The sequence below is a fragment of the Labeo rohita genome, chromosome 5 (assembly GCF_022985175.1).
Source record: "Labeo rohita strain BAU-BD-2019 chromosome 5, IGBB_LRoh.1.0, whole genome shotgun sequence".
Taxonomy (NCBI): domain Eukaryota; kingdom Metazoa; phylum Chordata; class Actinopteri; order Cypriniformes; family Cyprinidae; genus Labeo; species Labeo rohita.
In genome coordinates this window covers 14,627,130-14,652,032 of record NC_066873.1, presented here as the reverse complement: position 1 = coordinate 14,652,032, position 24,903 = coordinate 14,627,130, and the positions used below count along the sequence as shown (strand labels likewise).

Genomic DNA, 24,903 nt, shown 5'->3' with positions numbered 1-24,903 from the left:
AGTCTATTTTCTGACAATGGAAACAAAGGGCTCAGACGAGCTGATGGAATTTGGCAGTAAATGGTTACTCTTTTTTTGGCCATGCAGGGTCATTGTCAGGATGTTCTTGGTGATGCAACTGCAGGGCTGTCACACAGAAAAGCCTCTCATTGGATTTACTCTGATAGACCAATCCTGAAGCCAGAATAAAGCTTGATTCAGAGAGAAAAAAAGAAAGGAGTAGCATACCTTTCTTTTGGACACATCAGCAGTTCATATTCAGTGTGATCTGCCAAGTGAAAAGACTAGAACAACTAGCAAAATGGCTCATGATGGAATGTCAAGAGAAGAATATGAAGAATATCAGAAGCAGATGGTGGAGGAAAAGTAAGTCTGAATCTCTTTTAAAAGACACATTTTATCCAGGAGGTTAATTCCAGTACAAGTTATTATATTCACATGAAACAAACTGAAATGTATCAGCCAATATCATTCCAAACACATTTTAATAATTGTTTAGTGTAAAGTATACACTTACATTAGTTGAGCTGTGAAAGAAATTGCATCTTCTGTATTTCCCCTATTGTAAATACTGTACATGTTGTTATATACTGTTGCCACAAGTCTTGACTGTTCCTGTTTTTTTCCATTCCTGTTCATTTTGTGTTTTTCTCATGTCCTGTACATTGCCTGCTTCTTTGGGAATAAAGGATGGAAAGAGATGCAGAATTTGCCACAAGAAAGGCAGAAAGGGCTTGTTTGAGGACTTGTTTAAGAGAAAAATATCGAATTCCAAAGGTGAGTCCCAGGAGCAGATAAATGAATCCATTTCAAGTTATTCCTGTCCCTGACTGTGCTTAAGCAGCACATGAATAGCATCAGTTTGCAGAGATGGTTAAACTATGAAGTGTGTGTGAAGGTTACAGTGCAGATTGTGGCAGGGGATTAAGGCATAAAATAGTAAACTAAAACAGTGACTCTGGATGTTCGGGGCTTAACCACCTGCAGTGATTAATCCCTAAAGTGAGCTTTAAAAGCACTGCTGGAGAGTTTTCAACCATGTGATTCAGTAGCAGTTTCATGTTGAAGTCAAGATTTATCGATAAGGAAGCTTATGCCACACATTTAAAATTAAAAATTTAAAATGCAATTATAAGGTTTTAGGTCTAGAAATCACACATTTATAATTAAGATACCTTATGTTTTCCAGGACAGTAGGAATAAAAAAATAAAAAATAAAAAAAATAAAAAAACAGGGCATGAATTAAAATAAAAAATATCTTGATTTTTTTTTTTAAACAAAAACAAACAAAAAAAATCTCATTTGAAATGTAGTGTGAGTAATTCTGTGCCCCCCTTAGAAGTTTGCTAAGGCCCCCTAGTGGCCCCGGCCCCCTAACTGTGAACAACTGATATAAAATCTATAAAATCTATCCACAGTGATGCAATTAAAATAATGTAGTGCTTAAAGAGTTACACTTTGGGGTAGTATATAAATAAATAAAGTTATTGTAAAATTCTTGCAAAGCTGTAACCACACTTTTGGGATTTGAAGTTTTAGATCACAATTGTTTTTTCTGAAATTAATTCATTAGTTCATTTTATAATGGATGAATTCTTATCATTAATACTACTACTACTACTACTAATAATAATAATTACAGAGGCAACTGTACTTATTATTAATCAAACAAACAATGAATAAAACAAATAGTATGGCACAGATGTAATATTATTATTATTATTATTATTATTATTACTACAGAGGCAACTGTACATATTAGTAAACATTAAATAAAAAATAAATAGTCTGGCATGAATGGTATAATAATAATAATTATTAGTAGTAGTAGTAGTAGTATTGTTATTATTGTTGTTGTTGTTATTATTATAGCATATATGCCGGACTATTTATTTATTTATTTATTAGTACAGTTGTTATTATTATACCATTATTTACCATTACCTTTATTTATTTATTTAATGTTTATTAATAAGTACAGTTTCTCTGTAGTATAATTACCTTTAGTGAAACAAATAAATAAAGGTAATGGTAAATAATGGTATAATAATAATAACAATAATAACAGAGGCAACTGTACTATTAAATAAAGAAATAGTCTGGCACAAATGGTATAATATTATTATTATTATTATTATTATTATTATTGCCAAGGCAGCTGTATGTATTAATAAACATTAAATAAATAAATAGTCTGGCATGAATAGTGTAATAATAATAATAATAATATATAAAATAATAATAATAATAATATATAAAATAATAATAATAATAATTATAATAATAATAATAATTATTATTATTATTATTATACCATTTGTGCCAGACTGTTTATTTATTTATTAGTACAGTTGTTATTATTGTTATTATTATACCATTATTTACATTACCTTTGTTTATTTATTTATTTAATGTTTATTAATAAGTACAGTTTTCTCTGTAGTATAATTACCTTTACTAAACAAATAAATAAAGGTAATGGTAAATAATGGCATAATAATAATAATAACAATAATAACAGAGGCAACTGTACTAATAAATAAATAAACAGTCTGGCACAAATGGTATAATATTATTATTATTATTATTATTATTATTATTATTATTATTGCCAAGGCAGCTGTATGTATTAATAAACATTAAATAAATAAATATTCTGGCATGAATAGTGTAATAATAATAATAATAATAATATATAAAATAAGAAGAAGAAGAAGAAGAAGAAGAATTATTATTATTATTATTATTATTATGACTACTACTACAGAGGCAACTGTACATATTAGTAAACAATAAATAAAAATAGTCTGGCATGAATGGTATAATAATAATAATAATTATTATTATTATTATTATTATTATTATACAATTTGTGCCAGACTATTTTTTTATTTATTATTACAGTTGTTATTATTGTTATTAGTATACCATTATTTACATTACCTTTATTTATTTATTTAATGTTTATGAATAAGTACAGTTGTCTCTGTAGTATAATTACCTTTACTAAACAAATAAATAAAGGTAATGGTAAATAATGGTATAATAATAATAACAGATGCAACTGTACTAATAAATAAATATAGTCTGGCACAAATAGTAAAACAATACTATTATTAATAATGATAATAATAATAATAATTATTATTACAGAGGCAAGTGTATGTATTAATAAACATTAAATAAATAAATAAATAGTCTTGCATGAATGGTATAATAATAATATATAAAATAATAATAATAATAATAATAATAATAATAATAATACTACAGAGGCAACTGTACATATTAATAAACATTAAATTAAAAAATACATAAATAGTAATAATACAGTACAATATATATATATATATATATATATATATATATATATATATATATTATAAATAGTATAATAATAATACAAAGGAAACTGTATGCATTTGCAAACATTAAATACAAAAACAGATAATGTGGCACAAAGGGTATAATAATAATAATTATTATTATTATTATTGTTGTTGTTGTTACAGAGGCAACTGTACAAATAAACAAACAAACAAACAAATAGACTGGCACAAATTGTATCCTTTCATTGTTTTATTCCACACTACAAGGCCTTCACAAAATTGCAAATGAGTAATTATTCTATTCTCTGATTATATCAAATTCTCTTTGAATTTGTAAAGAAACTATTAATAATACATACATAAAATACATGTAATTAATAATTAATATAATTAACTAAAATCATAAAAAATGCAGCCATTGTAATAATCAATACATTTACTTTTCCTTTATTTCAAAGAAAACTAGCTTGCTAAACTAAATAAAGAAGAGTCTCAGGTACGGCCAGTATCCCTACAAAATAAAAATACATTTTTTGCATTGTTCTAATTAACATTTTAATAATTTTAAAAAGAAACAGTATTATAAAATAAAACTTCTATTTAAAAATAAATAAGTATTAAATCAGTATCTTGAGAGAGACAATGTGACCATTTATTAAAAGAGTTAAAATGCATAATATCACCTCATGCTCGGTTTTATCTATAAAATTCATGCTTGAGGCATGTCTGCAAACTATGAGTTCGGAGTATATAATGCTGACATATATGAGCAAAGAAGTGCTATAAGATTTAACTATAAGCTTCGACTGACGTGCTGTTTGTTTTTCCCAGAGTGAACAGGATGAAATCATGATTCAGCAGGCCGGAGACGACATTGATGTGCCAGAAGAACTGATCAAGATGGTGGACGGAGAAGAGCCCCAGGAGGAGGAAAAGGAGTCCATCATGGGTCAAATGCAGAACCTTCAGAACATGGATATGGAGCAGCTCAAAGAAAAGGCTCAAGCCACATTTGTAGAGATGAAATCCAAGGCTGAGGAGAAGTGCACGGTCATGTAACGTGTAGAGGAAGTTAAAGCTATCTAGTTGTCTAACCTTGATAACACATTTGCTTAAGCAGTGAAACCATTAATAGTTTCCATTTCTTGAGAAATACTGATTACACTTCAACAGTTCCTTCATTTGGTTTCTTGTTTTTCTTGTTAATCAATTATTTGTTTTTATTTTGTTCCTTGTTTTTGTGATTGACCTTCTCATTGAGTAATCTTAAATTACAAAATCAGAGTTATGACCAATATCATGCTAAAAGATAATCATGACATTTAATGCATGCACTTTTTATTTAAAAATAAAGGTTATTTTTCTAAATATCTGTTTAAATTTCATATGAAAAAGAGATGAGAATGTGGTGACAGGATTTTTAACATGAACGATAATTTAAAATGACTCACAGACACAGTGTAACAGTATTTTCTTTACGCTAAAATATTTTGAAAGTGCCGTTAGTTGAGACTAAAAACTAAAACCTGTTAGAAACTGCGCATAATTACTTGGCAAGATTCATTTTTGCACCGCTACCATGTGATCAATTCATGAAAGAATTACTAGCTGATTTATAGTAGGGGTGGGTGAAAAAAAAACGATTCATAAAAGAAGCGTGATTCAGTTTTCTAGCGATTCGCATTGATTCACAAATGTTAATAAACTATTTTATAATAATAATAATAATAATAGCATGATGTTGTCGGAACAAAACAACGGCAATGGAGGAGGAGAAACAATTACATCCTGCCCCATTTTCACTGAGGGCAAGAGTTTGGATCAAATATTATATTTATATTTAATATTAATATTGATCTTTTGTTATTATGGGAAGAAGGGATGTGCCCAAATAGTGAATCTGTATACGGAAAGGCACAGAAAATCTACTACGGAGCCACTAAAGGGACACGGTTAGCAACTTGCTGAACTTGCTATAAATGGGAACATTTAAATATGCATATTTAGTATTTTTATTTATTTATTTTTTAATATTGTGAAATTTACTTGGTTATTCAACTGGACAGGCTGAATTAACCTTGCCACATAAAGAAAAAGTAAAATTAATTAATTAAAATTTAAGCAATAATCATAATGTGACCCAGGTCCACAAAACCAGTCAATCAAATTAAAGTTGTCCAAATGAAGTTCTTAGCAATGCATATTACTAACCAAAAAATTAATTTTGATATATTTACAATAGGAAATTTACAAAATATCTTCATGTAACATGATCTTTACTTAATATATTAAAGATGATTTTTGGCATAAAAGAAAAATCAATAATTTTGACAAATAATTTTGTATTGTTGGCTATTGCTACTTATGACTGGTTTTGTGGTCCAGGGTCACATATATGAAACAATTCACTACTCATTATTCTATACAATTCTATACACTGTAAAAAATAAAAAACACAATTTGTTGAGTCATCTTAAAATAATTTGTTACTCGGCTGACTTAAAATTTTAAGTTCAGTAAACTAATATACGTTTAGTCAACTTGAAATGTTAAGTTGCACTAAGTCACAACTTAGATATTTGTGTTTGCTAAATTGGGTAAGTAACCCAGCTGCCTTAAAATTTTAAGTTGATTCAACTCAAATATCTAAGTTGTCACTTAGTATAATTTAACATTCCAAGTTGAATAAACTTTTTTTCAGTTGACTGAACTTAAAATTTTAAGGCAGCCAGGTTACAAATTATTTTAAGTTGACTCAACAGATTGTTTTTTACAGTGTGGCGGTGGCTGTTACATTAGAGCAGAGGTCCCCAACCACCGGGTCGCGACCCACTACCGGGCCGTGGAAGAATTTCTACCGTCGTGAGAACGTTCTGGGGAAAATTTGTATAGATATAATGCTCTGTTATTTATTGTGCGTAAATGATTGTTCTAATTATTCTGTTCTTTCGTTGTATGCCATTGATATGGAGTAACAATTTGATGATTTCATGTTAAATTAGTAAATAAAAGATTGCTCTGATCTGTCATATAATCTATTAGGGCTTAAACGGATCGCAGAAACAGAACTCAATTCGTTACTTACGCTCTGTTTTTGCACACACCCAAAGCGTACACAAACTAAGAGACGTGTTTCAGACAGCGCAGCATACCCAGTTGATTCCTCTTTCATGTCTCACCGCATTTAAGATACATACGCATGGGGGTTTGCAGTTACGTCGCTATATTGGAAATATTTCTGATTTTAAACCACGAAGGCGAGTCAATGGATATCACCTGAAGTAAAGTTTTACTTTTATATGGTTACGTTCACACACCGCGTGTGTTCCACGAATGCGGTTGTGAGTCCTGAATAAATTTACGGGTAACCGAACTCACACCTGTACATTTTCAGGACTCACAACCGCATTCTTGGAACACACGCGCAGTGTGAACGGAACAGGACAGGACAACTAGTTGTCTGTCACGTTATTCAGTGTGGGAGAGCCGCTCTGCCATGTGCTGCGTGCTTTCATGTGTGGTTTTGGTAACTTACAGTGTGTGTCATCTGAAAGTTTTACATCCAGTCTCCACCAGAGCTGCTCCCTCCCGTCAGTTTTGTGTTCTGCGCGTACCTCAAATGCTCTGCCCTCCACTCAAATTTAAAACCTGCTGTCGGTTTATGATGAACTCGCGGCTCGATTGGACTCTTGTCGTGTCAGAAAGTGATAAAACTTTCAGTTTTACGGACGTCGCCATCTTTGATATTGCTTTGGTCTTTGTTGCTATGGTTACTCGTAAGGAATACGGGCTTAACTCCTGTTGCACGTTCATACAGACACACTATTCGAAAAGTGACTGTAAGCTGCTGTGTGAACGGGACATTTTGAGACTCACACCTGTAAGTAATGCAGTTGTCAATCCCAAAAGCTGACCGTGTGAACGTGGCCATTAATTCAGCACAGCTGTCGAGGTTGTCACCTTGCAAAAATGTGCTAACAGTACTTTTTACAAAAGCTTGTTAATAAGGCTTCATACTAGTAAAAAATATGCGATATTGAGCGTAAATTATTATATATATTTTATTAGATGAAGGCACGGGTCAATCGCGTCAAAAGCGCTCGTCTCAGGTCTTTTACCCACTGTGCCATTAATACTGCAGAAAATCACGTGTCTTTTGCAGTGCTGTTTATCGCAGCAAGGCATTGGTGGGCGGAGTTATTGTAAACAGCCTCTGCCAACAAATTGGTCTATTTGTCTTTAGAATAAATATACTCTGTTTCTTTTTAGAGCTGCTTTACAGCAGAATTCAATTCTGTTTGCATAATTGAAATATTATTTTTATTTATATATTATATTACTGCAATATTATTCTTATTTAGTATCTTTGAAACAATCAGTACTGTATAAAGCACTAATGAGTGAAAGTTGACATCATTTTACTCGATCGGAAACGTGCCGTAGAGATTAAAGTACTATTTATGTCCTACTAATGATATTGTTTTTAGATACACAGTGACAGTTTATAGTTTATATGAATATGTATATATGTACATGTGTTACATTTATAATTACTATTCCCCGTCTCCAGTTTACAAATGCATTTGAAGATTAAACGTCACATGGAACGCATTGCATTCTGGGAAACAGTATCCCATGCAGTGTTTTCAGATGCATACATCAAATTTCAGCAGATGTAATCTGGGCATTCCATGCATACAGAAAATTCACTTACTATTCACAGTATACACACAGCACACTGTAATATAGTAGTTGTAGTATGGTAGTATGCCATTCCGAACACAGCTTCTATACTGATTTCAGTGTACTTGAGTTATATTTAGCAGATTCTGGCAAATATAGTAGGTCATCCGGGTATTCCATGCATACAGAAAATTTGCATACTATGCACAGTATACAGGGGTTGGACAGTGAAACTGAAACACCTGGGTTTAGACCACAATTAGTATGGTGTTTGGCCTCCTTTTGCAGCCAATACAGCATTATTTCATCTTGGGAATGACAAATACAAGTCCTGCACAGTAGCCAGAAGGATTTTGAGCCATTCCTTTCGCAGAACAGTGGCCAGGTCACTATGTGATGTTGGTGTATGAAAACATTTCCTGACTCACTCCTCCAAAACACCTCAAAGTGGCTCAATAATATTCCGATCTGGTGACTGTGCAGGCCATGGGAGATGTTTAACTTTACTTTCATGTTCATCAAATCACTCTTGTCACCAGTCTTGCTGTGTGTATTGGTGCATTATCATCCTAATACACGGCACCACCTTCAGGGTACAATGTTTGAGCTATTGGGTGCACATAGTCAACCTTCACACTCTGCTCTTATTGGTGGAATGTGCGATCAGTAAAGACTGGCCACCAGGCTGCATAAATATAGCCATGAAACCTCCAACACTATATTGTCCAGTGTTTCAGTTTCATTGTCCAACCCCTGTACATACTGGGTACTGCAGAAATAGTAAGAGTAGTATGATAATATGGCATTTCGAACACAGCCCATGATTTATATTTCATTTACGACATACGAGTAAGGAGAGATGACTGATAGGACGATGGCGAATGATTTGCTAATCCTGAGCACCACTGACAAACATCTAATCTTGTAAAATATGTGGTAAGTAGGACTACTGCCGTTCCATGTGATCGTGAATCTCGAGAAGTGAAAGTAAAACGCAAATACACATTTAATGCTCCGTATATTAATAACGGCTCCCTGATGGCCGCAATTTATATATAGTATAATTACCCGACAATATAATTGCGAGAGAAAGCATTGAAACATCTTTTTTCCACCCATCTAATATTTAGGGGTTTTTTAGTACAAGTCAGGTCCTTTCTGAACAGGGTATGATTGGATTCAGACACATCCCTAATGGGAAGTGTAAAATGTTTGATTAATTAAGAAATTAATAGTTAATAGGAAACTGATTTCAAGTCTGAACTACCCATACTATAGAATGGTGTACTTTTTGTATTAAAATGCTGGTGCATTTGATGACCAGTATGCACAAAAAATTGTTAATTGTGAATGAAAATCGAAAAATCGTGAATCTATTTTTAATCGAATCGTGACCCCAAGAATCGATTTGAATCTAATCGTGAGGTACTGAAAGATTCCCACCCCTAATTTATAGACTGGACATTAATCTGTAGACTGTATTTAAACATTGAAAAATGACACTCTTGACCTTAAACTAATTTAACTTCTACTAATCCCAGTCCTTAAAGGGGTACTCCACCTAAAATGAACATTTTCTCATCATTTATTCATTCTAATGCCGTCCAACATGTATATGACTTTTTTTTTGACAGCTTTTGACAAAGTCAACACTTAAAAAAGCAAACATGACAGTAATCCATGTGACCCCAGTTAATGAATTAATGTTCTTTGAAGTGAAACAATATGTGTGTGAGAGAAAAATACAAATTTTTATACATTTTTTAAAATGGGACATCGGATGCCCAGTTTCCACAAGTTTGAATGATTCTTTAGGGTCTTCATGAAATGTCTGCAACATACTTTGGTTAAAATTCCTCAATGGTCATGTTAAACAACACCTTTTTACCTTGTCAAAAACAGCTCTGTTCACAGTGACCTGTTTCGGTGCATGTCTCTTTAAATGATAATGAGCTACTGCTCACTCCACGCCCTTTTTCCATTTTTTTTTTATTTGGTGGCGCCTGAGCAGTATGACATTATGCTGCTCAGAAAATCAAAACAGCTTGATAATTGAGACTGTTTAGGGTTTTTGGTGATTAAAAAAAAGCACTCTGAAGCTTGTGCGAGAAGTCACGATCTAATGAGTTTCCTGCATGTAACTGTGGTCACATGGATTACTGTTATATTCAGAGTAAATGATGAGAGAATTTCCATTTTTGGATGCAGTATCATTTTGACCATCTGTTTAACACTGTACTCACTCAGGGATGGTTATAGAGTTGCAAACTATTCATGAACTCATTCTGCATGTCGTCAATGTCATCTGTGGTCTCAATGGGAATGCTCGGTGGGTTCAGGAAGGGTGAGCATGGTATGTTCTCGTATTGATATGCATGGTCACCGCACAATCGAAAGTCTCCATAGCCCCCTACAGCTCCGTGGAGAGGCTCACAGACATTGAGGTAGGGGTTGCCGTACTGCTGGGGGAAGCAGGGGCCATGGCTGTGGAAGCGGCGGTCAGATGCGGGGCTGTGGCTGGGGCTGGTCGAGGGGCTGTGCGGCATGTGACACGTCAGCTGACAGCTGTTCTTCCTGGTGGGACGGTTGAGGTCTAATTTGGCGGTGAGGGGCTTGCCGATGTTAACATCCATGTTCCACTGGACCAGCTCATCGAGCGAGTTAAACTGGACTTGTAGGCAGACAGTGAAAGCTAGTTCCTCCTGTAAATCAGGAAGAAAGGCATGAGACAAACAACAGGTGTAGATTTGAATTAAATATTATATGCACTGTAAATCAGATCTAGCTAAAGAAATATTGTAAATTAGCATTTTTAGATTCTTGTTGATGAATATGAAGCTGTACCTTGAGTTTCTGCAGTGAGCTGAGTCTGGTGTAGAGGCAGTGCTGAGGAAGACTGCCTGAAAGTAAAAGCTTCCTGTTTCCTCCAGAGTTTCCTTATTCATCAGCTTAGGGTCCACATCCAGGTCCTTCAAAGTCAGGTAACAGGGAAAAACATTATTTATTGCAAATCCGTGTTAAGGAACATGTTTTATATATGTGACCCTGGACCACAAAACCAGTCATAATGGTCGATTTTTTGAAATTGAGATTTATACATTATCTGAAAGCTGAATAAATAAGCTTTCCACTGATGTATGGTTTGTTAGGATAGGACAATATTTAATAAAATTTCTAGCAATGCATATTACTAATCAAAAATTAAGCTTTGATATATTTGATATATTATACAATTACAATTTACTTTCTGTTTTTCTTTTTGTTTTAATACATTTTTCTGTGATGGCAAAGCTGAGTTTTCAGCAGCAATTACTCCAGTCTTCAGGGTCACATGATCCTTCAGAAATCACTATAATATGCTGATTTGCTGTTCAGGAAACATTTCTCATTATAAACAATGTTGAAAACAGTTGTGCTTCTTTATATTTTTGTGGAAAACATGGTATATTCTTTGATGAATAGAGTGTTCAAATGGAATTTTTAAACTGAAATTTCTGTATTATCACTTTTAATTTAATGTGTCCTTGCAGAATAAATGGATTATAGATATATATTTTTTTAATTTGACCCCATATCTTTTAATGGTAGCAATTATGAACAACTGCAGTTCTTCCCCCAAAATAAAAACAAAGAGTACTAACCAAAGGGAGGTTAGTTATGTGTGCCTGACACGACAGCATCTCCTCTGGCTTTTTCACAATACTGGTGTAGATGACCAGTACATTGGAAAACTCAGCAGCAAAGTCCATTTTTATCTGAACTCCACACTCGAAGTCCAGAATTTTACTCTCGGGCAGTTCTGGGTTGAAACACAAATGCAAACATTTTTACCAATGCTGAGAAAGAGACTGATTTCCAGTACTACAGTATTTCACTCATCGAGAACTGATTGAGATGATAGAAGTCATCAAATGGTAGGATTAAGACTTGTATGGCTTAATATAACGTAAATGTTTTTTACTAAAATATGTAGTAGAAAACCCATGAAAGATTTACGTTACGTAAAAAATCCACAACGTTTTATACGTATTTTGGACTACAGGGTTCGCCATTATTTTGATGATGTGAAATGGTTTAACATGGTGAGCTACTGGCGCTACCTGTTGCTATTATTACTGCAACACAACCCAGAAAATAAAATACTGATACGATCCCACATTTTTAGTCGTAATTTTCAGTCAAAGGGCAACTAGAGGAGCAATGTTAAGTCTTCACTGCTTTCCTGGCGATAAGAAGAGGAGAAATTAATGGGAAGATGCCTGTGGATGAATAAAATTTCCTGTAGACCTGTGTCTTTGTTTTCTTCGCATTAGTCCTGATGCCTTTGAGGCTTTTAGTAGACCACGACTACTGAAAGAGCTTACAGGTGGCGATGGACATACAGGTGTAGGCTTAGACCAAATTTTGCACCATCCATCTCCCTCAACAAGGAGTGTAACCGCTTGTAACCCAGAATATCGAGTGAAATCCACGCTCCTTCAGTGGCTGCGGCGTCATGAGAAGTGTTGGCATGTTTACATCCTGCCAGGATGGCATCTAGTGTTTCTTGTCTCTGCCGTTTGTAAACTCTTTCAGTAGCTGTGGTCTACTAAAAGCCTCAAAGGCACCAGTGCTGAAGTAGAGAGAACAAAGACGCAGGTCTTTATAAAGTTTTATTCATCCACAGGCATCTTCCCATTCTTTTCTCCTCTTCTTATTACTAGGAAAGCAGTGAAGACTTACATCACTTCTCTTGTAAATTCTCTTCTCTGATAATTACAACCAAAACCTGCACAATGTCGCATCGTATTAGTATTTTATGTTTCAATTTTTAAGTTGCAGTAAGAATAGCAACAGCTAGCGCCAGTGCAACCATTGGATGTACTTGAAATAATGGTGTCCCCATAGTCCAAAATATGTATAGAATGATGTGGATTTTTTTTTAAATAACATAAATCTTTCACAGGTTTTCAACTACATATTTCAGACATCATTTACATTATAGTAAGTCATACAAGTCTTAATACCCAGGGTTCTCTTTAACTTATATGCCTTTTTTGCAATTGCAGTATTTATTTTAAACTGAATTAAAGTTACCACTGTATACATTTTATTTTGACAAAAATGTAAACCCCTTTTATATAGTTATTAGAGCTGTCGATTTTTAATCTAATTATTACATGATGTCATATAAATTTGACTGTGAAAATACCCACAAAAGATTATTTGAAGCTATTTTTGCATTAAACAAGAAAGTATCAAGTAGATATTACAAATTGTAGCTTTAGAAAGAAATATTTTATTTGATTCAGCATAAAATTGTTTACACATTAATATTTAGGCTTATTTATTATTATTATAAATAATATTATTATTTTATTTATTTATTTTATGAAATGATATTTTAAATAAGACACTAAATCTGCCAGCAGGTGGCGGTAAATGTCTATATGAGTCATTTATTTAATTTCAAAGGGCTGATTCATTCATAATTGAAGTAAATGACTCTCTTTATTAATGGGCCTTTGAATCACTGGTTCACATGATTCGTTCAAAACATGGATTCATGCAGAAACTAAACACTGCTGTGTTGTTCAGAGATTTTTGCTATGGCTTCAAAGGTAATATGTTCTCTGCAAAATTGAGCAAAAACACATACTATTGTGTTTAAAATATAACACAATATCAACTTCTTATTTACTGAACTGTTGTATAAAATCACATTTTAGTTTGTGATAGATCGGGACAAAATCAGCACTCGTGTCATATTGCTCTTGCTGCCCGTGTGATATATATAAATATGAGACAAAACACATACAGGCGCATTTTGCACACCAATATCTTGAATTTTAGGGCATAACTGCATTTAAGGAGTTGTTGCCCTGCATCATATTTGTCAACAGTCAACTGTATGAAATATAACATTATGTACAGGTTTGGGGGCGGGGCCAGTGCATTGTTAAAATATTTCAATTGCGTTATTTTTTCATAACAAATTAAGTTTATTATAACAAATTAATGCATTAAACTGACAGCCCTAATAGTTGTTTATATGAGTTACACAATGTATTGATGTAGCTGACAATACCATGTGCTTTAGACCAGAGCAGGTTGTGTGCTTCGGCTGCATCTGAGTAGTCCACGGGGCGGATGGGATCGGTGAGGGACCGTCTCTCTGACAGACTGCTGCGGATCTCTAGAGCCTGTTTACCCTTTGTGGGGTCAAACTGACCCATATCTACAAACAATCAGAACAGCAGTTTATTTGTTAAGACTTGTAACCAAGAACAGGAAGATGTACATGTAAATACTTGACTCATTTTAATATTTAAAAATAATCTCTGAAATGATCATTATCGTTAGTAGTAGTAGTAGTCATAATAAATGTAAACAAACTAAGTACTGAAAGCAGTAGTACACTTTTCAAATCAGTTAATCATTTGTTTAAACTTAATGGACCTGCATTTAACTAATAAATGCTGTAATGCTTCATTTAACTTTAACATGCTCAAGGTTTACTCACCTTCAGCCACTCTGTCTAGCAGAACAGTGATCTTCTCATCCTCTAGGAGGCGCTCCTTCAGGAATTTAATAAAGACTCCATTGGTGAATCCACTTGAACTCAGTTCAAAAGCCTCAGCATCTTGGCAACTTCACGAAAGTAAAATATCACAACATAACATGTCATAACAGAGAACAAAGTGTACTTCAGCATGTTATTACTGGATGAAAAGAAAGACAATAACTCACGTGGCATATCCAAACACAATATTGGCTGTAACTTTGAGCATAACGTTTGGCATGGCATCGTCATGTACATTTCTGAAACAATATATTAGTGTTAGAATGTATGAATAACCAATGTGAATATGGTGTATTATCCTGCATTTTAAAACCACAAAGTCCACACCTTTTCCTGCACATGTCCAGGAGGAAGACGTTGAGTCCAGTCTCCTTCTCCTGCATCAGTTTCAGAATGCTCTGAACACACAGACAGTTGCCTGAGCGGTATGGGTTTGGGGCATCAACAGGCACCATGAAGCTGTTCCCAAAGTTCTCATAACCATGTCCAGCATAATACAACAATCCTATAGGGAGCAGAAATCCACAGTCATTTTAAATTGTGAAAATTGTGTCATTTACTCACTCTCATGGCATTCCAAACCTGTGTGACTTTCTTATAGTGAACTTCAAATAATATATTAACAGTTTTTTTAAGATTGTTATTCTCCATACAATGAAAGTGGATGATGAATCACACTTTCAACCTCTGCATTAATCAAAAATTAAGTTGCTATTTGCTTAAAAAGCTTTCCCCTGGCAGAAGAACTCAATTTGAGCATGTGTACATAATGGGCATGTGATCGTATCAAATTTATGTGAGTGCTGAAATATTTATCACAGTATACAGTATTGTACTGAATTACAAAAACAGGCTGAAAAGATAAACTTCAAATGTTATTCTGTTAAAAACAAGTTTAACTACCTAAAAAAACGTGAACGCTTAAATTTAACAAAACATTGCATGTTTTAGACATGTTTTAGTCCCGTCAAAAATGTATATGTATAAACAAATCATTGAAAATAAATTTTAAGTATTTAAAGAGATATTAAGCATTTTCATGCTGCTCGTCTGCCATTTTTGCTTAGACCAATGCAAAAAACTGAACAATGTAGCATACACAGTGTTGGATATGGAAGCCCGTTGCCACCACTGATTAAAAAAAAAGGTAATTGCGAATTTTTATCTCACAATTCTGACTTTTGTTCTCAGAATTGTGAGATATAATCTTGCAACTGCATGTTATAAAGTCAGAATTGTGAGATTTTGTTAGAATTGCATGATATATGAAGAAATGAAGTCAGAACTGCATGATATAACCTCACAATTGCAAGTTATAAAGTCAGAATTGCAAGATATAATTCTGACTTTTTTCTCTGAATTGCAAGTTTATATCTCACAATTGCGACTTTTTCTCAGAACTGCGAATTCTATCTCGCAATTCTGACTTTCTAACATGCAATTGCGAGTTAAGTCAAAACTGTGAGATACAAACTCGTATCAGTCTTTTTTTCCCTCATCAAAACTGGACTATATAACTTGCAATTGCGAGTTCATATCTGACAATTCTAAGAAAAAAGTCAGAAATGAGTGAAAAAAGTCAGAATTGCAAGATATTAAGTCACATTTGTGAGAAAAAAGTTTTTATCTTGCAATTCTGACTTTATTTCTTGCAATTGTGAGCTTATATGACGCAATTCTGAGAAAAAAAGTCAGAATTGTGAGTTCATACCTTGCAATTGACTTTATAATTTGCAACTGCGAATTTATATCAACCAGTTCTGAGAAAAAAAAAAGTTCGAATTGCACGTTTATATCAAATTTCTGAGAAAAAAGTCACAATTGCGAGTTTGTATAATGCAATCCTAAGGAAAAAGTCAGGATTTTGAGATCCTGTGACATCTGACATCTGAATTATGTGTTTCTATGGCAACACTATCAACGCCAAAGCCCTCATGTGTTCCTGAACTCGTAATTACAACTTGTAAACTCAGAATGTTTTTAGAATTACGACTTAAACCAGTTGCAGATGTACCACATGACCGCTGTCAGGTTTGTTTTGGCGCTACTTAGGCACTACCTCAGAGTCTGACAACATGGAAAGCCATGAGTAAAATGTCACGTCTTGTCATCTCGGAATCACGGTAATTACGACATGACGTGAAGGCAGCATAAAAATCTAAAACCTTCCCAGGGAGTTCGATTGACAGGCGATCTTACAGAGTCACAAAACGGTACTTATTGTTTGAATTTCTTAAAAAATGACAACATTTGAAAGGTGAGACTTTTTTTCATACCAAAAGTAACCAGCTCTGTCTTGTCTGTCACTGTCCTCTTTTTTCTTTTTATGTATTTTTATGTGTTATTTGTACTTAACGATGCTTTTTGATCTTTTCAGGGGCAGACAGGGAGCCAGAGTCCCTGTATGATCTCCTTTTATGCTCCATAGTAGACAGAGTTAAATGGTTCGGGATGAGTAAATGGTGAGGAAATAACTAATGCTTTTCTAATCACAACTAAAGTCAGTATTCAACCAAGTACACTCTTAAAAATAAAGATTCTTTATTGGAATTTGTGGTTTCAATGAAGAACCTCCATGGAACCTTTCCATCACACAAAAGGGGAAAGAGGAAAAAGGATTCTAAATGTCGATTTAAAAAAATAAATGTTCATTTAGTTCACATTTTAGTTCACTGAAATGTTCTTTGGAGAACTAAAGAAAGTTATTTTATGGCATCACTATGAAAACCCCCCTTTATTTTTAAATGTGTAGTTAGTTGTAGTTTTACATTTTGCAAGATGGCTCAAACATTTATGTACTTTCCAAAAGTTTACTCTGTTTACTCTTATAAGGCAATTACAATGATTATAGGAGACTACAGTACCATAAACTCCCTTATGAAGCAGAGACAAGAACTCCTCCACGGCATTCCTCATCTCTGACTCGGTTAGATCCAACAGAGATACCACTTTAAAGTTCAGCTGCCGCAGCAGATTGGTGAGGTCATACACATCAACCATGGGTGCTTTCAGCTGTGGGTGGTTTCGATATGTGAGGTTACCAATCAGAAGAGCCACTTTGTCTGTAGCTGAAGGAAGCAAAACAGTCGCTGTGAAAAAAGAGACTTCAGCCACTTTGATTTTTTGTTTGTATTCAAGTTACATTAATTCATAGAATATTTAGTCCACTCACCATACGGTTTCTCAAAACTGTAATCTGATGGGGAAAAGTCATAATAATTCACTGACTCAATAAAACAAATATTCAAGACTAAATGTGATGGGAACACAACTTACCCCTATCAATAGTGAAAAAATCATCTGTAAAAGAGAAATATATTAGGTATTTAGATGTGTATTTAAAAGAACATGATGATGACAGTAATGAAGAGAAAAGAAAGCTTACAGATCACAAGAGGAAACCATTTTTCAAGACCAAAAACCTATATCTGAGGCATGACAGCAAACCCCATCCTGCCACAATTAACCTTATCACCATTTAACAGAAACATACGTTCTCAAACTGCACCCATTACAACTGGAATGGGGATGCTCTTATTTTTGCAACAATCATGCAGAGCTGCTTTACAAAAGGCATCAGATCTATCAAAGTGTCTTCCACCACCTCAATCAGTAAAGAGCAGTCAAGAGAGTAGGTGAAAAATATTTAAAGGTTCAAAACAAGCTCAACTGTGGCATGATTATCACACAAAAAAAATGATGAATGTTTGCAGTAATGCAATCACATTATCTGTGGAAATCAAATACATCTCATATGCTGGTGATGCAGCTTAACCTGTTTTGAACCTAGAAAGTGTGTTAGTTTTTCAAGCATGCATTAATTGTATTGACAAAATAGTGATTTAGTACATAAAGTAGATTCAGAATCCACAAAGGGGTTGATGCCAGAAGTCCGTAGATGTTAGAAGGGTGCCACTACATCTTACATAATACCTTCAGAGCACTCCATTGCTCCTGACATTTGATGAGATATTCTTGGCTCTTTCATTTGAGAGTGGCTAGGATTTTCTTGAGGAAGAATAAAGGGTTGGACCACAAAATGAGTAAATGCAATAAAAAGAAATCTAACTTTAAAAGACAATCAAGCTCATACTTCTTTTTTGGTAAATTTACCAATAACATTAGATGCTATCAAGGATCAGACAGAATGAATTACACTGCCGTACAAATCAGTATTATGCTTTTAGAGGTCCCACATAGAGGTTCTTGTCTCTGTACTAGGGCTGGATAGGAAATACTGGACATTGTAAAGACCATTTCTAGACACCTGAACTATATCGTCCTGCATTTATGTATGCTAGATTTACATAGGTCCATATTTACTAAACGGCAATTTAGCATTAAAGCGCAATTCCATAAAAGTGCCAATGGGAGGGGCATTAAATAATGGTGCTAATACCAGTAATTTGACGAGCGCAAATGGTAGTAAATTGCGTTGCGTGATTCATTTGAATACTCTCCTCCTATAAATTTTGAAATGGAAACACCTACAAATGCATATTCAATAAGGCCAGGCGCAAAAGTTACTGTGTTAATTCTTCACTGTGCGTCTTTAGTAAATCCTGACAGTAGGGCTGGGTGATATGGCCACAAAAATTATCACGATAATTGTTTTTCATATCAGTCGATATCAATAATTATCCTGATAAATGTCAATTTTTTATTTCTTTCAACTTTAAAGGCAGATTTTTGCAACAGTGTGAAAGTTGTGAAAACCAGACATTAAATGTGGCTTAAAAATATTCTTTATGGTCAGAACACCATGTTTTTTTTAACTCTTCACACTTTTCCATTCATTTTTCCTTAACAAAATAATTTCTTAGTTTTGCTTGTTTGATTGAGTAATATTGTTTCAAATCAAGAAATGTTTGTTTTACCTGAAAATATGAATATTAATAATAATATATTTTTGTCTCTTGGAAATACCTTTTTCATATTAACTTGAGCTAGGATGCATATTTATTTTCATTATCAAAATCAGTAATATCTGTAAAAATTATAGCAACCTCATTTTCATTGACTGTTTGAAGGTCTTTTTTGTTTCTTTTTTTTAAATTAACCATTGCTTTTCCATAGTATCATCCATAGATCATGATAATAACAGTTAAAACCACAAATATAGCACCTCAATAACATGGTACAAATGTAATATGGTTCCTAGGTATTTGTATGACAAACAGTAGTCTAAATACATAAAAATCGAGTCATTGTACTCTTCACTGAATTTAAGCGCTTCACAATGGCGCTGTTTAGTGCCCGAGATTAATCAACAAGTAAATTCGTCTGCTCTAGTGAGTTTGCGCCGTGTCGCAGTTTGAACTTTGATCTGAGCGGATAAACGGTCCGAGTGGCATGCTTTGACTAGCGCAGTTTTGTTCTGCATTTGCCGCATAAACATTATATCGAACATTTATCTAACTATTGTTATAATTTCTTGAGGAAATTCATATTGTGCTATAATTATGGTTATTGACTTATTTCCCAGTCCTACCTGACAGTACTATTTTAATGCCAAAAGACAGTTTGCTTAGTGTAAACATTAAAGACTAGGGGTCGACGATATGCATTTTTCAGGGCCAATGCCAATACAATTATTACAGATCAAGTATGCCGATAACAAATATTTTGAACCGATATATATGTCTGGTATAAAAATTTAAATCAATGTCAAAATTAAGAATAACAAAGGCTCTGATGAAAACTTTCTTTAAATGCATTAAATAATTTTATCGGCAAATCGATTTTGAAAATGACCGGTACCGATAACCATAAGAATGCCTAATATCGGCGCTGATAATCAGTCGACCCCTAAGACTAGAATATACTGAACAACTTTTGTACAGATATGCAGTCTGAATGGAATCAACACTAGTTAACAAAAGTTTTGAGTTCCGAACAACGTGAATGCGTGGTAGTGTGTGATGACCAGTTTTTCTCTTTAACCATTTACAAAGTCGGCAAGTGTACAAAGCATAGTATTTTAAAATCTGTGTTATTTTGGAAGTTTTTTCCTGTCTTAAAGCGACAGTGCACCTAAAAATAAAAATTCTGTTATCATTTAGTCTCCCTCAAGTTTTTTCAAACCTGTATCAGTTTCTTTCTTCTGAACACAAAAGAAGATATTTTGAAGAATTTGTGTAACCAAACAGTTGCTGTTTCCCACTGACTTTTACAGTACAGAAAAAAAAAATATGGAAGTCAGTGGGAACCAGTAACTTGAGGGTGAGTAACTGATACCAGGTTTTTAACTTTTTGGGCGAACTATCCCTTTAAGTAACTACTGTTCACAAAACTGATTTGACCAGAAAACATTTAACCAAAGAATAAATATAAAATAAAAGGCATGATGCATACCTATAACAACAATATCCACTTCATTGCTCCATGTTCGTTCATTATTGCAGAAGATCTCGCAGCGATATCTTCCCTGATGCTCTGACAACAAATTCTTGACCTAATTTAAACCAAAACATTATTCAGTCAATCTCACTACATTGTAAAAATGTTGATTTTTGAATGCTGAAAACAATACAAAGAGTACATTTTGCAAGAAAATACCAATTCAGTCTATCTACTGCAAACTTTCATGTTTTATTCCATGCGTTACTTCCCATTACGTTGTAATTACTTGTCAAAATTGCAAGCATTTCTAAATTCTTTCTTTTTCAGTGTAGGCTATTTTATAATCTACTGCATCCAAACTGCCTCAGTAACAAAATATAATCTAAACAAGACTTCAGAGTGAACAATACAGAGGAGATGCAGAGGAGATGGTTCTCTTACAGTGTACTTCCTCTTAGTGGCCTTTTTGATTGGCACTCCATTTCTGTACCATTGATATTGCGGTAGGGGTCTTCCAATAGCTCCACACTCCAGATAGAGTAGATCTCCCACTAGCAGCCTCTGAGGTTGAGGCTGGATCAGCACCCTTGGCCTGCCCTCAGAAGCCAGAGACACTAATCCTGAACAAAAAGCATGACATCAATGACATATCTCATCAATAACGATAATTCAACCAATTATCTCTGCTGCTCAGAAATGACTTACCATATCTTGGTGGAACATCGAGAACGTCTACTTGGGCCCATTGACTAAACTCGTATGTATTCCCACAGTTCACCCGACAGATGTAAAAACCTGCATCTTTGAGCCGGACTGGACTGAAGACCAGGTCTGGGGAGGAGCTGTTATGTACCTGAAGGGTTGCATTAGATATAAGATACATGTGAATGACTCACATTTAATTATGACAGCTTACTTGCAATACTATGTCTACTCACCTCTTCCGTTTTCTTAAACCACTGGAACTGCACATGTGAAGCACCAACAGCATAACAACTGAGACGAAGGTTGTGTCCAGCAATGACAGACACTGACTGTGGCTGGACGAGGATTTGAATTCCTGTGAGATCAATTCAGAAAACAGCAACCGAAACTGGCCTATGAATGCAAATAAATCACTTACGAATATATCTGCACTGAATCTATGCCAGAAGTTTCAGCAGAATTTGAATGCACGCCATTTGTCCAGCAGAAAGCTGCTTGGTGAAATTTTGTTTGTGTAACCACACATTAATGCTTTCATTTAAACACATTCTAGCATATTAAAGCTTTTCAGATTTTCTTTGGTATATTAAAAAAATGTGTAGGTTTTGTATGGGCCTAAGAGAAATATTACTTTTTCAAGCATGTGTGAAGGTCATGTTTGAATTTCGCTTTGACAATCGTGATATCTGAATAGAGAGCATACAAAACAAACAGTGTTACATAATGTGATGCAGCATTGCATGTTTACACTGAGGCTGTTGTACCTGGAGGTTTCAGGCACTGCAGAGCATCCGTATGACCCATGATCTGTAGATACTCCGCCAGTTCACCCACCATGCATCCTTGATCTCCAATGAGTTTGAGCAGACTGCGGGAAGGACTTCCATCCACCTCCAAAGCCTTCAGAGAACACATGTCCATATCATCGAGACTGTGCATGTGAGTAAAAGGAGAGATTAAGAAAAAAAACTGTGAGTTCATTGGTATATTTTACACTAAAAGGAAAAGTGAAGAGAGAAAAGGTCATTACCTCACTTTGAATCGCTTGTCACTTTTCACAATCTCCCCCAGTTTTCGCCAACCCTTATTGTTGGCCTTGTCAAGAGACTCACAGAGCCTCTTCAGAACAGATTCTTTCAATAAATTTATGTTCAAAGTGTTGTCACTCATATCCGACATGATGAGGATAAAGGCTGATACACAAATGCGACTGGTTGACCCGCTGAACTCAGATTTAGATGTTCAGCAAAGCACCTGCAAAATGGAACATTGATGTGGCATTTCAATCAGTGTCCTGAAATGTCAAAAAAATTGAAGTAATCTAAAAAACCCTAATGGTGACTAACTAATATTTAGCCTAAAATCTTAATATTCAAAATGTTCACATACACACGTGCTAAAACTGTGTGACAGTTCACCTCAAAAAGTAAAGGAAAAAACCTGACTATATTAGGTTATAGGTCAGGTTTAAAGTTAAAAGTTAAAATAGCTCCTTTAATGGAAAGTTCCCTCAAAAACTAATTTCTGTCATAATTTACTCACCTTCACGTTGTTCCAAACCTGAATGACTGTATGGTTTACCTGGACAGCACAAGTCCTGAATATTTACTCTCACTGTAAGGAAAATTTGCACTGGAAGACTGAAACTGTCATTCTTCCTAATATGTACTTTTATGTTCCACGGAAAAAAGAAAGTCAAACGTGTTTGGAACGACAAGAAGATAAGTAAACGAAGGAAGCATTATCAGTTGGTGAACCACTTTTTAAGACACTCGCTAGTTTCACTTTTTACCGTTTTTGTCAACAACCGAATATAAGTGATGAATGTTTTAAAACTAAGTAGGCAATGCCATTCAGTCCCACTTATTATTTTCGAATGAATTCAGATACTTATCTTACTTGTCTTATATTTAGAATTTTTAATTACTAAATGGAAACATACAAAAAAGCAGAGTTAAAGGCAGATCAGAATTCACCGAACATAAAGGTAATATCAGACATAGTGTAAACATACCGCAGACGGATCAGATGTTGACATGTATCCCATTATTAAACGACACATGAATTCTTCGCTACACTGACTGATGTGGGGAAATCCAACTTTCAAACATACGTGTGTGAGTACGCATCACTTCCTGATGTCTAACAAAGAGGAAGGTGTTCATCTCGTCTCTCCTGAGCAGCTCAGCGAGTTCTTAAACGGAAGTATGTTCTTATAGTCAAATCAGAGACTCGCTATTCATAAACATAAATGCGCAAAAAATGTTAAGAAAAGCCATGTTTTTTATTATTACGTAACTTCACACGAAAATGATTTCAGTTGATTAATGGCCAGATCATCAACAGTGATATATTTAGTACTTTGACTAGACAAAATACTGTAAGTCACCGTGTTATCGTCACCACAAACGCCTTGCAACCGTTATCGACACCCTATATATATATATATCCTTCTTAAATGTCTATGTGGAGTTTTGTTCATTTACATGACTTTTCTAGGTTTAGAAAATAGCTTCCTCATATATCCAGGCTTTTCAAGAAAGTGGGAATGCTGATTCTTTAAAGGAGTAAAAACAGTTGGAAAAAAAGTTAATTTAGTTACCATTTAGTACATTTGAACCTTTCATCTTTCATAAACTAGTGGGTTCAAGTGTAGTAAATATATATATATATATATTTTAAATACAGAGATAGTATGTTAAAAGCACATTTTAGTTCATATTAATGGTGTCCAAAAATAGCACATTTGACTATACTTGGATGTTCTTAGATTATCTTAAGAAGTACTAAAGAATATTTTTTTGTATATTAAGTACAAAATTAGTTCTTGAAAATAGAGCACTTTAAGTACATTATGGAAGTGCACATGCTTTTTTTTTTTTTAACCTGGGTTGAGAGGTTAAGTTAAAAAAAAAAAGTCCTTTAAGCTTGTTTTGTCTTATTTTAAATTATTTTAAGTTGTCTCGGGGTCCCTTGGGGAGTTGATGAGGCCCCCATGTTGAAAACCACTAGTGCTATCAACCAGACAGAACAATCTAGCAACAAGACAGAACATAACAATAACAATAATAAAGCCTAGTAGGAGAGAGTGGGGTAAGATGAGCTGAAAAAATGAGGCAGAAGTACAATGAAAGTATCTAGAGTAATTTTAGGATGTTTCCTATCATTTTACATCATTTGAATGTATCTGTGACAGAGGGTTCTAAAAATATGGCTTTTTATATAAAAGTGTTGCTGTGGTTCAATTCACCCCAGGTTAGGGGTAAGTTGACCCGAGTCAG

The 24,903-nt window shown here is 34.2% G+C and overlaps 2 protein-coding genes across 2 annotated transcripts; one reads left to right on the top strand and one right to left on the bottom strand.

Moving 5' to 3' along the window:
* The first annotated feature begins 204 nt into the window (after positions 1-204).
* cplx4b (complexin 4b) lies at positions 205-4,389 on the top strand. The gene is made up of 3 exons (XM_051110761.1): positions 205-366; positions 690-777; positions 4,162-4,389. The coding sequence occupies exons 1-3, from the start codon at positions 302-304 to the stop codon at positions 4,387-4,389; spliced, it is 381 nt and encodes a 126-aa protein (XP_050966718.1). The 5' UTR covers positions 205-301.
* malt1 (MALT paracaspase 1) lies at positions 3,574-23,773 on the bottom strand. Its single transcript, XM_051110754.1, is given in 19 exon segments — positions 3,574-10,715; positions 10,858-10,913; positions 10,916-10,982; positions 11,655-11,812; positions 14,081-14,230; positions 14,516-14,643; positions 14,743-14,814; positions 14,903-15,080; positions 17,440-17,643; positions 17,748-17,771; positions 17,852-17,875; positions 18,509-18,583; positions 20,930-21,029; positions 21,359-21,537; positions 21,623-21,770; positions 21,856-21,977; positions 22,387-22,553; positions 22,653-22,876; positions 23,637-23,773. Coding segments are annotated over 18 exon segments (2,460 nt in total). The 5' UTR covers positions 22,802-22,876; positions 23,637-23,773; the 3' UTR covers positions 3,574-10,256.
* Between the last annotated feature and the right edge of the window lie 1,130 nt (positions 23,774-24,903).

Excerpts from the sequence above, each read along its gene's own strand:
- cplx4b (XM_051110761.1), top strand. The coding sequence starts at position 302 with ATGGCTCATGATGGAATGTCAAGAGAAGAATATGAAGAATATCAGAAG. Across the intron at positions 367-689 it reads AAGCAGATGGTGGAGGAAAA|GATGGAAAGAGATGCAGAAT; the intron begins GTAAGTCTGAAT and ends TTGGGAATAAAG. Across the intron at positions 778-4,161 it reads AAAAATATCGAATTCCAAAG|AGTGAACAGGATGAAATCAT; the intron begins GTGAGTCCCAGG and ends TGTTTTTCCCAG.